General features: G+C 35.7%; 2 protein-coding genes across 2 annotated transcripts in view; both read left to right on the top strand.

The window, feature by feature from the left end:
* The first annotated feature begins 9,166 nt into the window (after positions 1–9,166).
* Positions 9,167–11,075, top strand: LOC142334639 (stress-induced-phosphoprotein 1-like). The gene has a single exon (XM_075382837.1). It carries the CDS (start codon positions 9,240–9,242, stop codon positions 10,896–10,898), a length of 1,659 nt encoding a protein of 552 aa, XP_075238952.1. The 5' UTR covers positions 9,167–9,239; the 3' UTR covers positions 10,899–11,075.
* A 259-nt stretch (positions 11,076–11,334) lies between these two features.
* Positions 11,335–22,767, top strand: part of LOC142334640 (lissencephaly-1 homolog) — a 36,079-nt gene continuing 24,646 nt past the window's right edge. Inside the window, exons 1-6 of the mRNA XM_075382838.1 lie at positions 11,335–11,490; positions 12,752–12,836; positions 13,111–13,182; positions 17,490–17,674; positions 21,650–22,055; positions 22,457–22,663. Coding sequence (XP_075238953.1) covers positions 11,462–11,490; positions 12,752–12,836; positions 13,111–13,182; positions 17,490–17,674; positions 21,650–22,055; positions 22,457–22,663 — 984 coding nt within the window. The 5' untranslated portion in view covers positions 11,335–11,461. The remainder of the gene's footprint in view (positions 11,491–12,751; positions 12,837–13,110; positions 13,183–17,489; positions 17,675–21,649; positions 22,056–22,456; positions 22,664–22,767) is intronic.

The following is a 22,767-nucleotide window of genomic DNA, read 5'->3' as shown; positions in this document are numbered from 1 at the left end:
TACAAGTTGACAAAAAGAACAACAAAAAATGAAAAATTGAAAAATCCCTAAAAATGTATAGAATCGTAAATTTTAAGACTATTTGCAGTGAACTGACTGCTTCGGGTAACATCATTCATTCAATCCTCATACTCAAGCTAATGGGACCGGTCAGCTTTTTTTCTCCCTAAAGAATGAAAAAAGCAAAAAACAGCAAATTCGAAAAAAAATTGAGCGAGAAAAGTGCGAAGCAATTAAAAATGATTTCCTGTGGCAGAAACATTTCTACTTTCAAACAATTTATTAAGAGCAATGGGATTTTTCTGACTCCAAAAGATCAACAAACATGAAAAAAAAACATTAAAACCACGAATTGTTTGAGAAAACACGTAGTATCGACGCCATTAAATTCGATAGCTTTCAACGGAAGCTAATAAATAAGCTAATTTATGCCTCGATGAGACGACAAGGGTGGGTTTACAAATACACAACTCACATAACTTTTTATCAAAAGGGATATTGTCCTGCAAACAAAACAACAGTTACGTCACACTACCAATAAGCGTGTTAATTTTTCAAAATACAGGGAATTGTATGAGACCTCTCGATGATGAAAATAAATTACAAGTTGACAAAAAGAACAACAAAAACTAAAAAAATTGAAAAATTTTCGAAAAAGTACAATATCAAGAACTCTATGACTAATTGCTATAAACTGACTGCTTCGAGTAACATCATTTATTAAATGTTTAGTTAAATGCTTATGAGATAGGTCAGCCTTTTACGGCTACATAAAGAATAAGAAAACAGGCAAAAACGGCAAATTAAAAAAGCCATAAAAGTGTCGAGCGAAAAGCCATTAAAAAACTGAAAGTTTCAGTAAAAAAGTTTCTAATTTCAATTAATTTTTTAACAGCAATGAAATTCTTCTTTTTTTACAATATGACTTCAAAAAATCAACAAATACGAACAAATACATTGAAACCAGGAAATTTTTGAGAAAACCCGTAGTATCAACGCCAATAAATTCAATAGATTTCAACGGAAGCCAATACATATGCTAGACTATGCCTCAATGGGACAACAACGATGCCTGTCATACAAACGGCATCAATAAGACATTACAACAAATCACTGAGTATGAAAACAGCAACAAATAGTCAAAATCCAAAAATTCAAGAGAAAAGTGCGAGAAAAGGTCGGGGCCATTTAAACCATAAGCTTTGCTCTGAAAACATTTTCTATGATCCACCAACCGTCTTCTCTAAGCCAACGGGAGCTATCGTTTTTAAGATAATGTGACAAGGTTTCAAAATGAACCAGGATTACGAAAAAAAATACACAAAATTAAAAATAATAACTCGTGCATGGAAGTCATAAAACTAATAGTTAGAAGATAAAACCGCTAACTAGACATATTTTGATTGACGTAGAACGGAAAACAGACCTGACATTACTGAGACTGACTTACAGTTCACGAAAATAAGTTTACGATGGGTTAATGTTCAAAAAAATTTTCGAATTTTTTTTTTTAAGTTTTGACAGCGATTAAATTCAGTAGCTTTCAACGGATGTCAATAAATACGCTCAGTTACTTCGATGAGAGGACAAATATGTATGTCAGGCATACCTAATCAATAAGTCTTAAGACTATGAAAATAACAATATATATTTAGGCAAAAACCAAAAAATCAGTAGAAAAGTGCGAGAGGAGAGTGTCGAAGCCAATTAAACCATGCGTTTTTCTCTGAAAACTTTACATATGATCCAATGAACGTCTTTTTAAAGCCAGTTGGAGCTATCAATGTTAATATATTGTTGTAAGAATTCAAAGAGAACCAATAACACGAAAACATCCAAAAATTTGGAAAAAATTTTGTGAAATCTTGTGTCATTGGAGTCAAATAACCAATAGTTAGAAGATAATACTGCTAACCAGATAAATGTCGGTTGCATTAGGAAAGAAGATGGTACTGTAATTGCTGATGCTGACTTACAAATCAGGAAGATAAGTTTATGATTAGTTAATGTTGAAAAAAAATTCCGAAAATTTATTTTCAAAGTCTTAACAGCCATTAGTTGTCCAAGTAAAGCTAGTTAGGTTAACTTACTGATCATTAAAAAACCTATTGCACTTTTAGTCAATGAGTCTATGCCATAGGACTCCAACAATTTTGTAAAACCTAAAAATGAAAGTCAAAATTTCAATTAAAATTACGAAAGCTCAGAGTCGAAGCAAAAAAAACATGCGCAATTCCCTGAAAACGAATTTTTATCATTGGGCATCATTTGTCAGTAAAGGTCTGTTAGCATTAACTGAACCTCGATGTGAAATGTGACTAGTCTCAGAGTGACTAAAAAACAAAAAAAATAGGAAAAGTTTTCTAAAAAAAACAGCAGTTGAATTGAGTTCGATTTTTTTTTGATAGTAAACTTCGTTATCATATTTTTCCAAAAAAAATTGAGCAGCTAGTGCAGCTTTCATCTAACAATTCGGAAATAGCTGTAAATTAACAAGTCAGTAATGCTCAGTTTGTCCTGATTACTCCATCCTGTTTCAGGTACGCTAACTCATATAGTATTATATATGTCGAAAAGCTTAGTAAACGAGCTTTAACATGAGCTGTATATCATTACTATTGAGTCAATATATGTATACCTTTGGTACATCAAATACATTACCTTTGTCTCTAAAGCCTAACTAGTTATTGGAGTTGACCTGAACGTGCCTAATTGGTCAAACAATGCATTTTTTAAAACTCCCCATTTTAAACTAAATAATTGTTAATGTAGTTTCATCAGTGGTGTAAACCACGATTTCCAAATAATCCAAAGCATTGGTAACAAAGTTTGTTATAAGGTGGTGCGTTTTTGTAGGAGAAGTTGAAAGAATCTTGTTCACCGTAATCGTTTTATTTATCAATTTGTTTACTTTTTATTAGCCCAGCAGAATTCACATCATCTCTTTTTCAAAAATCACTGCTACTGCTAACAAATTTGGTGTTAAGGCGGTACCTTTTTTTGATAGAAAGAAAGAAACCGAAGTTTTGTTGGTGTTAAGGTTCATCGTTGCTGTACCACGCTTTCCAAAAAATGAAATTAATCGTTAACAAGTTTATTTTTAGGTGATGCATTTTTGTAGCAGATGTTGAAAGAATTTTGTTACCATACTTATTTTATTTGTCATTTTTTTACTTTTAATTAGTCCAATTGATGCCAATTATGTACAAGGCTCATCGGAATTGATATAAATCTTTTTCAAACACCACTTCTACTAGTAAAAAATTGGTGTTACGCCGGTGCTTTTCAATATAAAACGGAAGTGAAGTGTGTTGAGAAAACATCCCAATAGCTCAAAAATAAGTAATTCTGCACTGCACTATTGAATCGCTTTCTAAAAATAATATTATGCAAACATCATGACATAGAAGCGACTTTACTTAAAAGCTGCAAGTTGCCATAAGTCACGACGTCATTTCACACGTTAAGCGGCTCTATCCGTCTAGCTGAAAAAATGAAACATTGCTGGTATCTTTGAACAAAACGCTCTAATTATGTTACGAGTTAGTAGTTCTGCTGAGTGAAGATTGGAATTCCGACGTTTTAAGCATGCCCTTCTGGATCTATGAAGCTCTGCTTAATTTTTGAAGTGCGGGAGAACGAAAGCTGCTCATTATTCGACAGAGATTTTCTCGGCTTTCCCATTATATCACTTAATACGTAAATTCACCCACACCCGTCATAGTTGTGAATAATCGTCCACTGACCCCGGGGGTTAGAATAAACGAGCCAAAATCATGGGCGAGTTGCTGCAAAAAGCACGCTGAAATATTGTCACCACCTACTGTATAGTGCTTCTAACATTTAGATAGACGCTTTTATAATTTTCTACCAAATAGTCCTTAAATTGCTGCCTTTCTCTATTTTACTGTTTGACTCTTACGATATTCGATGCTTCTCTGTAAATTGTTTCTCCCAATTAACCATGTAATTATTTAAATTAATTAAATTGACAAATGAATTTACAATATCTTTTGCTGCTCTGACCGAAATTCTTTTCGACTTTGTTTTGAACTCCGACTTAAAAGGTGACCGTGTTTCGCTGAGGAATAGAAATTATCCCTCTGGCGGAAGTGTTGTTTTCTACCATAGTACCGTGCTGCAACATATTTTATTCGAAATGGCGAGGTGGGGGATAGTCTGAATATATCGGCAAAATTATTGTTCCAACATTTTTCCAAAAGAGGGTTATGTATATACGAGGCCGGCTTTTTTGGGTAAAACTCACTTTTTGTTTACGCATCGTAGCGAAAATGGAGAATCATTTTGTAGCTCTCAGAAGCTAGTTTTGATTTTTATTTGAAAGTCATAGTTTGTGGCATGTTGAAAAAGGGAAGGGAGGTTTCCGATATAACCTAAAAGAGCAATCTAATAAAAGTAGAATTGAAAAAGTTTGAACAGGACGCTAAGATTTTATAAGCTGAAACAGATAAGAAAATCCTTTAAATTCCTTTTTCTTTGAACTCTTGAAACTAATTCTTTCAAAGAATTGAGTACATTGTTGTTTTTCTATGGCTTAAAAGGTGACCGTGTTTTGCCGAAAATTGGATCCAAATGAAAACTGTGATTGTCCTTATGTACAAGAAGACTATAGAAAACATTTTGGAGAACAAAGAATACACTAAAAAAGTACACAAAAGAACATCGTTCATCTTGCTGCTGGTTTCTGTGGCTTCTTGAAAACACCATTTTGTATACAAATTAGAGCTTCTATGTTGTAGACAAATTCAATAAAAGGAGGCATTATAAGAACAATAATAAAACTTTTTCAAGAAAGACGAAGATATATGAAAAATTTTAAATTTTAGATCTGCGATTTCTATGGGCACTTAAGCTAAACTGGAAGCTTAAATTCCATATTTGTTTTCAAAATTGTTTCAGTGAATTTTTTTGATTAATTATTGGATACTTGAGAGAACAGAACAACAAAAAGTGTTTGTATTTGAGAATAACGGAAAAAGCTGTTTTTTTTTCTGTATTCTTTTGATTGATCCTGACGTTTTCACTGACTTTCTAATTTGATCTCTCCTCTGGCTCGCATTTTACGAGGTATTACAATAAGCAGAAAATGTGAAGCAGTCAACTGTATATTTTAGCTTTAAATTAGAGAGTAAAAAACATCCAATCAGAAAATTTGTTGGGAGAGGTTTAAATTCGTGCTTGTGTATACTCGTACGTACTTGTATATACTTGTAGCAATATACATTGGATTGGAATCCTGTCTCTTAGTTTTTGTTGATTTACATGGACAATAAAACAGCTCAATTGATCGGTAATGCAAAATTATAACCAGAGAAGAGCAACGTCTTGAAGGCACAAAAATTTTTTCGATTTTTTTAACTAAAGGCTGAAATTCATTTTTTGCTTGAGCAGGTCAACTTTTTTGTCATGTAGCTTTTTGTTGGTTTTGAAAATTAGAAGTTGAGTGCTAACGAACAAAAATTGAGGTCAGGCAAATAAGTACAATTCTCCTGCAAACTTTGCAAGGAAACATTTTCTAGTGAAATTTACTTATTTGTCTAGTAAATTTATTTCTTGCTCATTGCTGATCAAATACAAGGAATGCAAATTTTACTTCTTTTTCTCCAAAGTTGGGAACTAGCGGTGCGCAATCTAAGAGGCGCGAGCGTCGTTTTTAAATCGTCTTATCTCTCTATTTTTTAAAGTCTTGGCTGCTAAACTGATCTGAATGCAACGGGCGGTAATGAAAGCAGAAATTGATGCAAGGATTGTGCAATTCTTTTATTAATTGCCGCAACGCGATAGTTGGTGCTATTTTTTGGCTTTCTCTTGATTTTTTTAATATTCAATGATGGTATTGGGAATCTTTTATTTTTGTTAAGATCTGTTCGCACATTTTCAATTTGAAGCGAAGAAAAAAATTTCTTTGCTCGGCCTGCTTTGAACTGTTCAAAATTCAATGTTAGGACAACCGTTAATTTTTTTCTTGGTTTTTAAGAAAAATTTTCAAATAGATCTTGACTCAATCCGATTCGTATTGACTTTCCTTGTACTTTAATTGAGAATAAAGTAGAAAATTGATGTTGGTGATTGTAAAGTAGAAAATTTGTTGTTGGTTTTTCAGTTTGATTTTTTGAGTTCTTAAGTATATCATTAAGATCATGTTTTGTATTTTTTTGCAATGTTTAGTTGGTAAGTTGATCGTCAAAGTTTGTCGCGATTGACAAATGACTGCATTAATCAAAACGACTGTTATGTTTTTTTGGTTTTAATAATAGAAGGTTGTGGCCGTTTGCTACAAAAAAGTGCTTCAATTTGAGGTCCCAAATAGAGCGAAGGTTTTAACAAACGTATTTGGAACATTGTGCTATGCACAATCTCACCTCAGCCGTGTTGCGCGTCTGTGCTTGCACACTGTTAGGTCCCACCTTTAAAGAAGAATAATATATGTATGCATTACCTTCAGTATTTGACCGCTAACGGGCAAAAAAAGAAGTAATGCAAATAAGTAAATTTCACCAGATTTTGCAGAGAAACTTTTTCCTAGTGAAATTTACCTATTTGCCTAGCCTTATTTCTTGCTCGTTGCTGATCAAATACTCAAGGAAATGCAAACTATTTGTAATTTTCTCCAAAAGTGGGAAATAGCGGTAAGCAGTCCAAGACGCGCAAGCCTCCTTATTTTTGTATTGTCAGTTTTTAAGGGACCCGTAACTTTCGCTGCTAAACTGATCTAAATGCATTGAGCCGTACTGAAAGCAAAAATTGATACAAGGATTTAGCAATCTTAGATTAATAGCCGCAAAGCGATTGTTGGGGCTATTTTGGCTTTCTCTTGATTTTTTTTTAATATCATTGATTGTATTGGGAATCTTTTATTTTTCTAAAGATCTGTTCGCATATTTTCAACTTGAAACAAAATTGAACCGAAGGGAAAAGTTCTCTGCTTGGTTTGCTTTAAACTGTTCGAGATTTCAAAGTATTCTATTAGTAAAGTGACAATTTTAAAAAAGTTTTTTTGTTTTTTAAAAAAAGTTTGTTTTTTTTTGTTCTTAAGTATATCATTAAGACCACGTTTTTTAATTGTTTGCAATATTTAGCTTGTAGGTTGATCGCCGCAATTTGTTGCAACTGACAGATGACTTTGCATTTTTCTTCAATCTGTTTTTGTTGCGACTGATGGCTAATTTTGAATTTACGGTTGCTGTGAGAAGCTGTTCTATATCGCTTGATAAATTCATCTAGTAAAATTTTTTGATCAAAACTAATGTTCTGTATTTTTCGTTTTTATAATAGGTCGTGGCCGTTTGCTGCAAAAAGGTGCTTCACTTTCAGCTTCCAGATGAAGAGAAGCTTCTAACAAACATATTTGGAACGTTGTGCTATGCAAAATCTCGCATGAGCCGTCTTGTTGCGCGTCTGTGCTTGCACACCGCTAGCTCCCAACTTTAAAGAATATATATTTGCATTACCTTGAGTATTTGAGAGCTAACGAGCAAAAATTGAAGTTCGGCAAATAAGTCAAATTCTCTTGCAAACTTTTCAAGAAAATTTTGCTATTGAAATTAACCTATTTGCCTAGCTTTTTTTCTTGCTCAATGCTGATCAAATACTCAAAGAATTGCAAACTTTTTTCTTTTTCTCCAAAGGTGGGAATTAGCCGTACGCAATCCAAGAAGCTCGTTTTTGAATTATCAGTCTTTTAGGAACTTGTAAGTCTTGGCAATGCAACGAGCAGTACTGAAAGCAAAAATTGATACAAGGATTCTTTACTTTTTTTATTAATTGCCGCAACGCGATAGTTGGGGCTATTTTTTGGCTTTCTCCTGATTGTTTTTTATTCAATGATGGTATTGGGAATCTTTTATTTTTCTAAAGATCTGTTTGCACATTTTCAATTTGAAAAAAAAAAATGAAGAGAATGAAAAATATTCTCTGCTTGGTTTGCTTTAAAGTGATCGAAATTCTAAAGTGCTGTAGTATAGGACAATGGTATTTTTCTTTGGCTTTTTAAGAAAAATTTTCAACTGGATCTCGATCCAATCCGATTCAAATTGACTCTATTTGTACTTTAATTAAGAATTTTTTTGTTAGTTTCAAAGTTTTTTAAACTGTCTTTTTTAGTTCTTATGTATATCATTAGGATCATGTTTTTTTATTTGTTTGCAATGTGTATCTCGTAATCTGATCATCGCAATTTATTGCAATTCATAAATGACTTTGCATTTTTCTTCTATCTGTTATTGTTGCGACTCATGGTTATTTTTGAATTATGGTTGCTATGAAAAGCTGTTTTAAATTGCTGAATAATTTCATCTGGTATTTTTTTATCGAAACGAGTGCTCTGTGTTTTTCCTTTTTGTGATAGAAGGTCGTGGACGTTTGCGACGAAAAATTGCTTCATTTTGAGCTCCTAATTAATATTTGACTCCGATTTTTACTGTTTTTCTGTTTTTGATGGATTTTTTTTTCTAAATGATTTTTCCAATCCTTTCATGGCGCATTCTGGGTCTACTTGTTTGTTTAGTCAATGGAATGTCTTTGAATTGTGTCATGACTTCTCTTGCTATGTTTTTTGTTTCGTCTTCAAGATTTTTGTTAGACCTTTAGACGTGACAATCACTTCAAATCTACTTTTGTTCATTCCTTCAGGCAAGTTAAATGAATTGCGTGCGTGACACATTTTTTTCCCCGCTCTTACTGGTTCACTCTTAGTGGAGCAAGTTTTTTGTTCATTTGCGTGAATGAATTTTTGGTCACACGTGACTCAACTCACTCTCAAAAATGACTGAATCACTCTGAAATTGATGTTTTTTAACTTTAATTCAAAGAGATAGGGTCTACTGAGTGTGTGTCACTCTAATTGAATGTTATTTGATAACAGCTATTAGAAGCGGCAATAAGTTAAACAGAATTTTAATCAAAATATAGCATCTCCTTTAATAAAAAGAAGTTTCTTTTTGGTCTGTTACTATCGTTTTGAGACTGGAGGTCTACAGAGCTATTGCGGATATTTTCTGGCAATCTGCCAGCTGTGTTTACGAACTGGTCTATATACTCGTCCAACATTTATTTTTGACCTTTATCTGAAAACTTGACTCTTTTGCCTATAGGATTGCTGGTTTAAACAGTGAAGAAATCTGATTCGTTAGTTTCTTTTCCAATTTTGATTCATGCTGTTTTCTCCTTTCAGATTGTGCTATTTGTGTGTTCGTTGCTAAAGCGAATGCTTCCTGAGTATGTCTACTGCCGACGAACTGAAAGCTCTCGGGAACAAGGCTCTTCAGAGTGAGAAATACGAGGAGGCTATCAAGCACTACACGGATGCTATTGCTCTTGATCCCTCGAACCATGTTCTCTACAGCAACAGATCTGCTGCATATGCCAAGCAGGAAAAATTCGAGGATGCTCTGGGCGACGGAGAAAAATGTGTATCGCTGAACAAATCATGGGGCAAAGGTTACTCCAGAAAGGCAGCTGCTCTGGCGTACCTAGATCGGGTAGAAGAGGCGGAAGAGTGCTATAAAGAAGGCCTGAAAGTTGATCCCGAAAATCAGGCGTTGAAAGATGGTTTGAGTGAAGTTCAGAAGAAGAAACAGAAAGGCTTTAACCCATTTGGCAGCCCAGAAGCTATAATGAAGTTACGCTCAGATCCACGCACTCGCGAGTATTTAAACGATCCGTCTTTTCTCCAGATGCTAAGCATGGCCCAATCTAATCCCCAATTAATGACGTCATTAATGCAGAGCGATCCACGATTTATGACTGCTTTAGGTGTCATATTGGGCATTAACATGACTGATCTGGGAGCTAATGGAGACGAGGAAATGGAGACGTCTCCGGCTCCTTCGAAGCGTTCTGAGCCGGCACCGAAAAAGGAAGAGCCAAAAAAAGTGGAACCTGAAGTAATTAAAGATCTTTCGCCGGCTGATCGAGAAAAAGAATTAGGAAACACAGCTTACAAATCGAAGAAGTTTGAAACGGCCTTGCAACACTATGATAAAGCAATTGAACTGGACAATACAAACATGAGTTATGTTTTAAATAAAGCTGCGGTGTATTTCGAAATGGGTGATTTTGAGAAGTGTATTGAAATGGCTGAGAAATCAATCGAAGTTGGACGAGAAAATCGGGCTGACTTCAAACAAATTGCAAAGGGTTTCACTCGAATCGGAAATGCCCATTTTAAACAGAAGAATTACAAGTCAGCCGTTACCTATTTTGAAAAGTCGCTATCTGAGTTCAGAGATCCTCAAATTGTCAAAAAATGCAAACAAGTGCAGGATTTGATTAAAGAGGAAGAGCGTTTAGCGTACATTGATCCCGTGAAATCCGAAGAAGCTAGACAGCAAGGCAACGATTTTTTCACGAAGGGCCAATATCCGGATGCTATCAAAATGTACGATGAAGCTATAAAGCGTAATCCAGATGAGCCTAAGACTTACTGCAACAGAGCAGCATGCTACATCAAACTGGGCGAGTTCTCACTGGCCGATCGAGATTGTGACGAGACCCTGAAGCGTGATTCCAAATTCATCAAGGCTTACCTGAGGAAAGCACAGTCGTGGAAAACGAGAGATCTGGACAAAGCTGCTGATATTTTGCGGGAGGCTCAAAGTATTGAGCCGGATAACAAGGAAGTGACTGATGCTCTTTTGGATATCAAGGACCAAAAAGCGTCGCGATTGATGAATACTGGGAATCTGTCCGAAGAAGAGATTCGGCAGCGTGCGATGCAGGATCCTGCGGTTCAGGAAATCTTGGCGGACCCAGGAATTCGAATGATTTTGAACCAAATGCAAGACGATCCCAAAGCGTTTGCAGACCACCTGAAGAATCCGATGATAGCAAAGAAAATTGAGAAGCTGATGGAGGCGGGAATCCTTCAAATGCGATAAGATTCAGACAGTTTGAGTTGTAACCCCTTTTTATTGCTACTCGAATTGAAATCGAATCTGAATAAGGGTGCAGATTTGTACCATTAATTTCAAGACTGCACATCTTTTGATTGAGCTTCTCAGGCGATGAGACAGTTTTGTTGATAGAGCGAGCATAATTTAATATATTCAAAGCAAGTTTTATCATTAAGTTCTTTTATTTTAACACATTGTAGCTGAGACTAACTTGCAAGAAAGTTACGTTAAAAGATTCTGTTTTCAAGGCAATATTATTAATCATGCAATATGACGATGATTTTGATCAGGCAATGTGATGCTAGATTTGCAAGATTCCCACAAAACTTATAGAAACAAACCAAAAATTAAGTCTTCCCACAAAACAAAACTTAAGTCTGATAGCAACTGCGGCAAACTGATGTTTGAGCTGATGAGTGAAATGGAACTGCATTTTTTCAGATATGAATGCGCTCTCTAAACTGTCTGAGACAAAATTGCTCATTTGTTGGCTCAACAGAAATCGTGGCCTGTAACAACAAGCAGATATCTAATTCGAATCTGGCAAAATGTTAACAGAGAAGCAACGAGAAGAGCTGTAAGTATACTTTGATCTTTGTTATATAGTTAAATGCACAATTGAGGTTTCATCGAAACAATGAGGCTCGGTAATGCGCCTTTGCACATAATGTTCCGACTCCACTCCTCCACGTTTTTGACTTAATTGTCTATGAGGAAGAGATAGAAAATTTTAGGAAATTCACATATTGTTCGAAAATAATTGGTATCCATTTAAAAAATTGCTTTAAGCTCGAACAATTATACAATTTAAATAGTAGCTCATTAGAGCGCCGACGATACCTGCCATTAAGGGGAAAAAGAGACAACACAAATAACAAAATCAAATAACCATCACCTTCAACCAAAACTCAGGGTCTATTTTATTTTTTTTTTTAAAAAAGCTGAGAAAAATGTCAAAATAGCATAAGATAAAAATTAGACTAAACCAATTGACTTGGAGTTCACTAGAAAAGATATGGGATCTGTCTTTATTTACAAGTAGACTAAATGCGGGAAAAAGTGGTAGACTTTTGCTATCATTTTGCTTCTGTTCCACTAATCTCCGGATCAATAGAAAAATGACATTTTGGCATTTCAATTTTTAAAAGGGCGTGTTTCTTCAAGTTTTTGCAGAGGGAAATTTTCAAATTTTTTGGTACAAATTTAGAGAAAATAATTCCATCACATGCGATTCCGCTGAAAATTTCTGAAAACCCAATCTTGCAAAATTTTAGCTCTTTGGTTTCCTATCCAATAGCCTGCGGCTACAAAACATTTGCTCCTCTTCTCTCTCTGAAAATGAGCAAGTTTGGAAAAACTTTTAATAACAATAAAGGCTCCTGCAATTTAAAGCTTGATCCTATGCCGAAAACTGACATATCATATTAGCAATTTGGCAAACGAGGAAATAAAGTCTAAAAATCGTCAAGTAAAAACTAAACTGATAAAAATTAATTTGTACTTCTCTAGAAAAAGCATGGGACCAGTCCTTAATTAGACGCGGTAATAAGTAGACAAAGTTAAAAATAGGTTTATACTTTTTGGGAACAATTAATTTCAAATTCATGAAAACTGAAGTCATTGAATGGATTAATTTCTACCTTCATACGAAGCCACTGAGGCCTGAATTTATACAGAATGTCTTGCGATTACAAATTTGATATTTTTTTTTCAAAATTGGTATTTCAAAGTTGTTCGTCTTTTTAATTCCCCGAAATGAAAATGGGCATTTCAAGCAGTTACGGGAGTGCCGCAAAATTAAGTCTGTGGCGTGTAAATGATTTTGGTTTTGATTTCAGGAACAAAGCAATTGCAGATTACCTGAGGTCCTCGGGCTACACGGAGACTTTCCAGTCATTTCAAGAAGAAGCCAACATTGATGCTGTAAGTTGTCAAGCCTGATTTCAGATTTGTTCATCAAACTTTTTTCAACTATGAGTCACTGATCTCAGATCTCTGGATGTCGAATTTGCATTAAAATAAGACGCAGAAATGTATTTCTCAAGGAACGCTACAAAATAGTTTCTCTAGATATAACGTTAAACCTGATTTCTTACTTATGACCCTTCCCACTTGTGGCCCACCACCGTTTCGATTGCTTCAATTAACTGATCTGAAATCTGCAATAGTATTTGGGCAGAGTTGGCATGTGTTTCAGTCCGAGCTGACGACAAAGCAAGCGGGGCTTCTGGAGAAAAAATGGGGAAGTGTGATCAGATTGCAGAAGAAAGTTAGTACACTTTTTAAATTAGTAAGTTTTAATATACTGGAAAGCATGGTCATATAAAATTAATTACAAATATGCTGTTGCCTAGTTTATTTTTTATGATTGAAGTTAGCGCCATGAGAGATGAATTGACCTTTCAAGATAAGAAATAAATTCTGAAAATTTCAGTGTTGCTTTGTTTTCACTGCAACTTCTCGAAATTGCTAAGTCATCGGCAACACAAGATTAGAAATATAGGTATAGGCCAACAGGTTTGCCCGGTTTGTTTTTTTCTGCTATTTCTTGTTTATTTGTTATCTAAAATTTCGCAGCCCCAGTAAAAAGTTAGTTTTCACATTTGAACATGAAAGATTCTTTCCGATCAGTATCACGCGAGTGAAATTAGATTGGCTGATCTTATTATCATTGAGTTGATTAAGCATGAGTTTTAACACAGAACTTTCAAATGTTCTTGTACAATTAAAATAGAGCTTGTTAATAGCCACCGTCAGCTTCTCAAAGGCCGTTTTTTATGCGCTATCCTTTTTTCAAGCCAAAGGCTTTTGGTTGTATCGTTGCTTTGAAAGTCGAGGAGTTATGATGATCGGTTTTTAAGTAGTTCAAGTGCTTCTACAACAGGATGTAAAACTCAATGCAGAATAATGATTTTCATTTGCCATTGATCAGAATTGTTGATTTGACGAGACTGTGGTGATCTGGTTCATGCCAGGTTTGGAAAGAGCTAAGCGAGAAAAATTAAGTTGTGGTTTTTTCAAAGCAGATGTTAACTTACATTTCAACAGCCGAAGGGTTTCCCAAAGTAATTATACATTTGACCAAACTTTTGACCATCTTGATTGTTATATAAGACTTTAAGACCTTTTTTGAACAGTTATGAACTTCTCGCAAGAGTACGTTTAACACTTTTTTAGTCTTCTTATTTTATGGATTTTTGTACTACCGATTTTACCTGACTCACAAATTTCGTGACTTTTCGTCTGAGCAACGGGACGAACTGGTGAAGCAAGAGTTCATTAAGTTACGGAGAAGTTCTCTAAGAGCCTTAGTAGTCTTTAAGAATGCAGTTCACCACCGATTCCCACGCCTTATGTTCTCCCCACACCTTACCGAACCGAAATCTGATGTTGTCGTTAAATTTACTGTTGATGTGGGAGTGTTTTGAGTTGGATATTTACCCTAGACTTATGATTTGAGCTGTCATTTTTCCTGCCACGTTTGTTTCCGCCTTTAAAAAACGCACACTTGTATGTCTCCTCTCTCGGCTCTTTGAGTTTAAATTAGCAACTACGAAAGCCAACCTATCGAACTCTTCTGAGTTCAATTCATCCGCTGCTAGTTGAATGTTTGTTTTTAAACAATTTGGTAGTCATTGTATGAACATGAGTTAACTACCGTGCTGCGCTGCCTTTTAAAGGTATATGTTTGGAGTCACAACGTTTCGAAAGTTTTGAGGATATGCGTCAGATTTTACGTTTTCATATTCTTTTTTCTTTCATATTTTCATTATTCTTTATTTCTTTTCATATTCTTGTTTTCGTTTGTTCATAATTAATGTATTTGTCTAAACGACTAGGTTATTTGTTTATTTCGGCCAGTAGTTTGGCAAAGATTATAATGATTTTTTTCAAGTCCATTTTGGGGTTGTCTGGTTATATTTTTTAAAATCTCACAGTATTTTTGGTGTCCATGCAAATTAAGAGAATTTGGTGTACTAACAATTTTTCAGCTATTGGGAGATTCTTTGGGCGCCGAAATTTGACTTCTGTATTCGTTTTTTTTTCCCACGAAAACTATTATTTGTTATATGTGTACTAATGGTGATTAATTGCGGTAGTTTGAGTGCTTATTTTGGCAGCTACTGCTTTTCATTAATTTCCTCTTTTTTGATATTGAATTTATGAGTCTTGGCTGCAACTGCTGTTCTTTTTGTCGTCTCTTATCGCTACAATTGGAGGTCACATTGGTTTTTCAATGAGGAATAAGTGTAAATTGTTTGGTTAATTCCGTTCCTATTTCTTTGTCTTCATTGGTTTTCTTCAAAGTTTGTCTACGAACCCTTGGAAAAGCCCGAGGATAAGTCTCTGAGTTGCTCTCCTAGAGTTTGGAGCATTGTTAGCAAAGCTGCTGAGGAGCATTCTAGCTAGAAGATATTGTTTTGCAAGCCAACTTCGGAACGCTTCCTGTGATTTTATCTTTGCCTTTGGGTGACTTCTGATTTTCCTCACTCTTATCATCGCCTGAACAGACTTTAGACTTCAACAAATCTACTCCATTTTGTGAATTTGTTCAAGGTCAAAACAGCTAAGTCAAACGTAATAGGATAAGTTGATAAATCCTGGTGATTAAGTCTTGGTTATCAGAGTTAATTGGAGCTAATCCTTATTGGTATTAGCCTTAATGTTAATATCCTTGGGTTTAGAGGCGGAGTTCTGTATGGATAATTGTTATGGCTCTTTTCATGCATTTTTTCGCTAGACCGATTTTTGCATGACCCTTTTAACTTTTCGTCCTCAAAAATGGGATAACCAGGTAAATCCCGGAGGGCATTAAGTGGCTGAGCAGCTCTCTTAGAGCCTTACGACTGACTAGTCTCTAAGTATGCAATTCATCAAAACTGTTTTGAAGAGACAATTTTCTGGTGTGAATGGCGGTGTTAAAAGTTAGATCGCCCACACCCCCTCAGAAACCCCCCTCCAATTGGTGATTTAGACCCCTTCTCGTCCATCCCTCGCAACCCTAACCTCTTTTCCCAACGCCTGACCGCTTACCCACACTAACACGTCGCGAGAGCGATGTTTTGTCGGACCCTTAAACAGGTAGGGCGCGGAGGGCAATGAGTAGATGAGCAGCTCTTAGAGCCTTACGCCTTACTGGTCTCTAAACATGTGGTTGACCATTTTATCTAAAGACAGCTTCATGTTGTGAAAGGTGGTTCTGAATTTTAAAAGAACCGCCCCTCAGTAACCCCCTATAACCCCCCTCCCCCAACGCTCCTCACGTTCGTCCACCTCCAGCTGGAGATTTGAACCCCCGTCGTGCAGCTCTCCCAACTCTACACACCTCCATCGCTTGATCCAACCCCTTCCCCTCACCGCTAATGCTAGCATTCCTAAGCCTCTGCGGGCCACTGCCGAAGTTAACTGCTCGACGGTCGTTCGAGAGCAACTCACTTGCTGTTAGTCATTTTGTTTATAGAATGTAACTAAAATTGCTCATTAATTAGAGCTCTTTTCAATACTTTGAAGAAGGCTGTTTATTCATCTTTTTCTGTTCCAACTCCAATGTTGGTCGAGGCAGATATTTTCCAGCAAGCTGTGATCTATGTTTAAAGTTCTTCCACAATTTTTTGAAGAACTTTTTTTGCTTGATACGTGTTTTATAAAGCCCACATTGAAAGTGTACAGGAGTAGTCAATAGCCCCCGTCAGCCTCTTAAAGGCTGTTATTGTTTTTGTTGCTGCCTACAGTTTTTGTTAGGGTTGTTACATTGTCCGATAGTTGCACCTCTTACTTTTAGAGGCTTCTAATGTGCAGTTTTTTATTGGTCTTAAGATAAGAAGTTCTGGTAACGTATTGTATGCCTTTTATTTAGAGAGTTTGGTGCAATTAGAATGTCTCCGAATTTTCCCCGTACTTTTTCTCCCTTTTGTTATCTACAAATGTGGTAGTCACCGTTTAAGTTCTTTTTTGGTAAACCTTTACTTAAAATCTTGTTAATGTGCCAATGACTAAACAGTTTAACAAAACTTCAAACATTTTTTAATGTTTGTAATTTTTGGTTTTATATTGTTTTTGCATTGTTAAATTTTACGTTTACTATTAAATTTTGTTTGTCTGCGGAGGCTGACAGGATTTTAGCCTTTACAGTTCTTTGGACTTACATGACATGGTTTTGTCACGACTTTCACTTTTGATATCTGACTTACCTCACTCACTGTTTCAGCTAAAAAAAACTTTGGCTTTAATTCCACAAATTTACCGAATTCGTTCAAGATTAAAAAGCCAGTTGGAAAACGGCGTACCAAGAAAGACTGAGCACTAAGATTTAATCATTTAAGACCTGTATTTATTGAAGATGTTACTAAGAGAAAAAAATGTTACTATTGTCAATTTCTTTCTCACCTGTTTCAATCGCAAAGTCAGTCCGTGGGTTCAACGGTGGCCATTTTTCCTGCAATTTCCTGGCTATGTTTATACGAAATCATTGAGAAATTTAGCTCTTGTTAAAATGAGTAATTTCTCCATCAGTTCGTTTATGCTTATTTATTGCTGTTATTTATTGTGTTATGTTTATTGCTGGTTGGTGTTCAGATCTTTGAGCTAGAGCAAAGTCTACAGGCGCATAAGAACGATTCCTCCTCATCTGGTGGAGCAGGTGGTGGTGGAAGAGGAGAGAAAAGGGACCCCGCCGAGTGGATTCCCAAGGTGCCCGCTAAGTACACTCTCACTGGGCACAGGGCAACGATCAACTGCGTTGTCTTTCACCCTAAATTCAAGTGAGTAATTGAATACGATGATGGTTGATAATTAGTTTCAACTAAGCTAGGCATAGCAAATTGTCATAGTTGACCAGGCAGTAAATGTATGCATCTTGATCGTGAAATGTTAGCATTATCCTTAAGAAAATTGATAGTCAATATACAATTCTGCAAGCTGCTGCAGACGCTCCTGAAAGATGTTATTTGAAAAGGGATGTTGTTATTGTTCCAACATTGAATGAATGAATGAATTAATTAATTTCTCCGGATTAAATGAATGTATCAAATCAATATAATAACTCAATAATAATAACTTTATCAAGAGACCTGGAGAGGACAGACAACGGGACAACACAGTCCACAAGATTCTGCCCTTCTAATTAACCACTTTACAACCTTAAACAAAAAAAAAACAAAACAAATAAAAAAGAAAAATATAAATTTTTTGTATTTTTTTCAATATTAAACGGAAAAGGGTGCTTGTAGATGTTTCCCCTTTAGCTACCACCTCCCCCAACCTCCTGGTGCATGTGGTGAAACAATTACTGGAATTTAAAAAAAAGTTTGAAAATTTTAAAGTTTTTTTCTGCCATTCACAATTTTTATTTTTGAGAAAAGTGTCCATATCTCTCGTTCTTTTAATGCTACGGGGGTCATTTTTTCACAGAAAAGCCAACCCTATTTGGCTTTTCTCCTTTCGCATGTAGGCAAGGGGTAGGGAAAAATTCCAGTTTATAGCCGGAAAATATGTTTTACCAATTCTTGATTATTTAGTATATAACCTTCTTATAATTTATGATAAAATAAGTTAACCTCTCTTGCTGTATTTTCGGTCATTGTATTAAAGAGACCTTGCCTAGCTAGAATGATGTATAGTTTAACAGCACGATATCTAACAGAACATCTTTCAAATTTAGTCTTACACAATGCTTCATTTAAAAGGCGGAGAGAGTGGCTTCTGGTATTTTTTTGGCTTTTCAAAAAAGTTATTTAATAAGTTTACCGAATGCAAATTGTTCAATGACCTTAGAAAGAACTTCAAGAGCTCATAAATATGTAGTTCATACACAGTTAGTATTCTTTTCTTCACGAATATGTCTTCTGAGTGATCAAAACGTTTACGGAAATGAATGAATTTCAAAACTTTTTTCTGAAGGATGTATTTTTTAATAGCCGCGAACCGATAGCGGCTATTATTGGGGACATCGTGGTTTTTTGTTAATTCATCGTCTCCATCGATGATTCTTACGACCTGACTTCTTGGATTTGACTTCTTGGAATTGACTTCAGTGACTTCTATTGCTTTGCAGTTAAAATTTGTGTACGTGACGTCGTTTCTGCTTTTAGGTCAATTGCGTGACTTAACTCACTCAAAAAAATGACTTCTGAACCCACTTACGGAACTTCAATTTTTTATGAAGATTTACTAGTTAATAGTGTGCATATAAGTAGTGCCAATCTTATATGCCCTAATTTGTGATTATTAGTCTTGAGTTTTTGATTTCGAATATCAATTTTGAAATAGCTCTTTAAGGGCGTTTTCCTTATAGAACGTATGTGTCAAAAAATTGACACTCCGAAGCTAACCCGAAAAGTCTAGTGGTCTATTGAAGGACTTGTGGTCGATTTGTCTATCTTATTTCTTTAGGTGTTTCAATTCACGGAAGGCCACGAGCGTCTATCGCGTCTATTTTCCGGCAATCTGCCGGCTATGTTTTGTAAAATTAAGAATGATGTATAGCGTATTGTATAATTGGATTAATGCTGCTTTTATAGTATAGTATTAACTGTTGTCTGGGAACAAAATGCTTTAACTTAGAAATTATTCTACACTGTTTTCCGAGTCTCTTTTTAACATATTCAACATGAGAAACAGAGTTTCAAGTTTAATCGAACTCTCAGATATTTTCACATGGATTTAATAGAAACTGGACAGTTATCTAATGTGAAATTGTTGTTAGAAGCTTTAGTACATGACTTAAGTTAAACAGTTATCTCTAGATTTAAGGACAACTTGTTGGCTACCAGCCAACTGCTTATATTCAATAAATCAGACTCAATTTTACTTTTATTCAGGCCCAAAGATGATATATTTGTGTCATCAGCAAAGAGAAGAATTTCGGTATGCTTGCAGCAGTTCGGTAAGTCATTCATGAAAATTATGAACAGAAGAGGACCTAATATGGAACCTTGTGGAATACCGTATTCAACTTTACACCAATTCGAAAATTTACCATTTACTTCAATTGTTTGATATCTATTGGCCAAATAGGACTCGAACCAGCTTTAGCATTTGTCTACACCATAGCTTTTAAGTTTAAGCGGTAAAATTTTTTTGATCTATCGTATCAAAAGCTTTGCGAAGGTCGAGGAAAAAGCTTACAAGGTCAATATTTCTATTTCCGAATTTTTTCAGTGAACACTACCAATGCATCAATGGTACTATTTTTTTTGCCTGAAACCGAACTGCTGACTGGTAAATAATGAGAGCTCTTCGAAGTAAACATAGAGCCTGTTGAACATAATACGTTCAAATACTTTACTCCATATTGATAGAATTGAAATTGGGCCTTTAATTATGTTCATCAGTTTTATCTTCTTTATGCATGGGAATAACCTTTGCTCTGGCCAACAGCTTGGGAAACACACCATGATCAAAAGAGATTGAGCAATTGTGTTTAGTAGGGAACTGTTTCATCAGAAGTTGTCTTCACAAGGCTATTACCTATACTGTCCACTCATGATGATTTATTATCCAAACCTTTTATTACTTTCATGACTTCATCATCATTGGCTTTATATAAATACAGTGAATGGTTTCTGGATGAAATAGGTTTTATTGGGGCCACGGGTAATTTTTTTGATGTTTTTGCCAATGCTTGCTAGTACTGGAGAGAACTATATTACAGGGCCCATCTTTTTCCTCCAGCCAAAATTGAAAACTGTTTTACGCAGCCTGTAGAAAGATAAGAGTGGTGTCATGTGGAAGGTCCTAAAGTGTGAAATTCAAATTTCACTCCCTCTCTCGCGCAGCCAGCCACCCACCCTAACCATCAATTAAACGGCCAATTGACCAACAACAATTTTATGTGTGATTTTTATTTGTCTTTTTTCGCAAATTACCCTTTACTAAAGTTCCTTCATAGGTCATGTACGTCTTGTGAGTTTGAAAACCAATTGAGTTTTATACTTCTTGAGGCATATTTTAGGTAACGCCAACTTTAACACGAAAATTTCATCCGTAGTTGTCGAGCTGAGTGGGCCAATAAAACTTAATTTTGCAGATTTAAAAAGTTGCAGTAAATTTTAGAAGCTCAATAGTTTTGAAGTCATTAATACCTAGATTTTCATGCAGTTTATAGACTTGTAGAGTTGTGCGTGTAACCTAAATTATCACTCTTTAGAATTTGTCATAACTTTATACGGGAGAATGCATTTTTAGTCACGCATTACTTAACTCTGGAAAGTTCTGATTGTTTCAAGTTGAGTTCAAATGAGGGTATATCTGTCCAATTGAAGGTTGTCAGAGGGCAGCTTTTAGAAATAGCCCTCTCTGCTAAATAGGTTTAAGATATCACATTAAATTTAAGACCTAGAAAAAAATCTTGTTTCATTTCTTATGTCTTGTTTCTTTTATTGGTATTTTGAGACTACTCTCTACGAAGCTGTCGCAGCTGTTTTTCAGCCCGCTGGAAATTTTTAGGTGAAATTGATTTGCTAATATTGTTTAAACCTTTCAAATCAGTGCTTTTGGGTCAATAGACACGCTGTTAATAGCTATCTTATTTATTTTACCTGTTTTGACTCCAATTAAGCTTAAATGTGTCTGCCGCCGTTATTTCCAGTAAATGGACAAAGATTGAAGGGTTATTTTTCATCAAATTGACGGATTGTAAATGAAGCAACGTTTTCGACTGCTCATAAACTATAATAGTTGGAAAGTCTTCGGGAACAACTATCACTCTTGATTTTCTTAGTGGTTTCTTGTTTCAGTGTTTTTGTATCTGGCTCAGAGGATACAGTCATCAAAGTTTGGGACTGGGAGCACGGGGACTTCGAGAGGACCCTGAAAGGCCATCGCGACTCAGTCCAGTGTCTGGCGTTTGACGCCGAAGGCACCCGACTTGTGTCTTGCTCTGCCGACATCACTATCAAACTGTGGGACTTCAATACGTACGAGTGCGTGAAGACGTTGCACGGACATGATCATAACGTGTCCAGTGTGTGTTGGATGCCGTCAGGTGATCACGTTCTGTCAGCCAGCAGAGACAAAACGATAAAACTTTGGGACATGAACACAGGCTTCTGCACACAGACGTACCTTGGGCACTCTGATTGGGTGAGGGTTGCGAAACCCAACGCAGACGGATCCATCATCGCAAGCTGCTCCAATGACCAAGTTGGTCTTCATTTGAAAGCTGTATAGATACTTGTTTACTTTTATAATGTGAACCTTCGAATTTCCTCCCCAGCTACCTATTAATTGTGAAACTACCTTGAATTAAGTCTAAACTGTGGAATGTTGATTAAAGTAGAGGTATTATAATGCTTGATCCAAGATTATCTGCATTTTAAACGTATTCAATTGGCAATAAATGAAGTTCTAGGTCTTCTAGATTTTATTGTGACAGAATTATCCGTTTACAACCAGTCTGTGTCCAGAGTTCCGTATTCCATATAAGTTGTATAACTTTAATATTCAGAAATGAACAGACGTAATCAATTGAGTGATCTATGCTTATATGATGGAGTTTAATAACTGTAATTTGGAGCCGGTATCATTGCTTTTTCAATGTTTAGACAGTTAGAATCTGGAACGCAGTCACTAAAGAGTGCAAATTTGAGCTGAGAGATCATACACACGTAGTGGAATGTATTGCATGGGCACCAGAGAAGAGTAACGCCAGTCTAAAGCCGGGTGCTGCTGGGCCGTTCTTGGCTAGTGGAGCTAGAGATAAAACGATCATACTATGGGATGTCAGTGCTGGCGTAGCTTTACACATATTGGTGTGTAAAATGTTTACATTATATAAATAATAGTTTTTCCCCCGATAGTTAATTGGCAATTATACCTTTCATTAGGTTGAGTCTAATATACATTATACATATCA

This window comes from Convolutriloba macropyga, chromosome 2 (assembly GCF_964194025.1).
Source record: "Convolutriloba macropyga chromosome 2, txConMacr16.3, whole genome shotgun sequence".
Taxonomy (NCBI): Eukaryota; Metazoa; Xenacoelomorpha; order Acoela; family Convolutidae; genus Convolutriloba; species Convolutriloba macropyga.
Note: the sequence above shows the minus strand (reverse complement) of the source record. Positions and strands in the feature narration are given on the sequence as shown.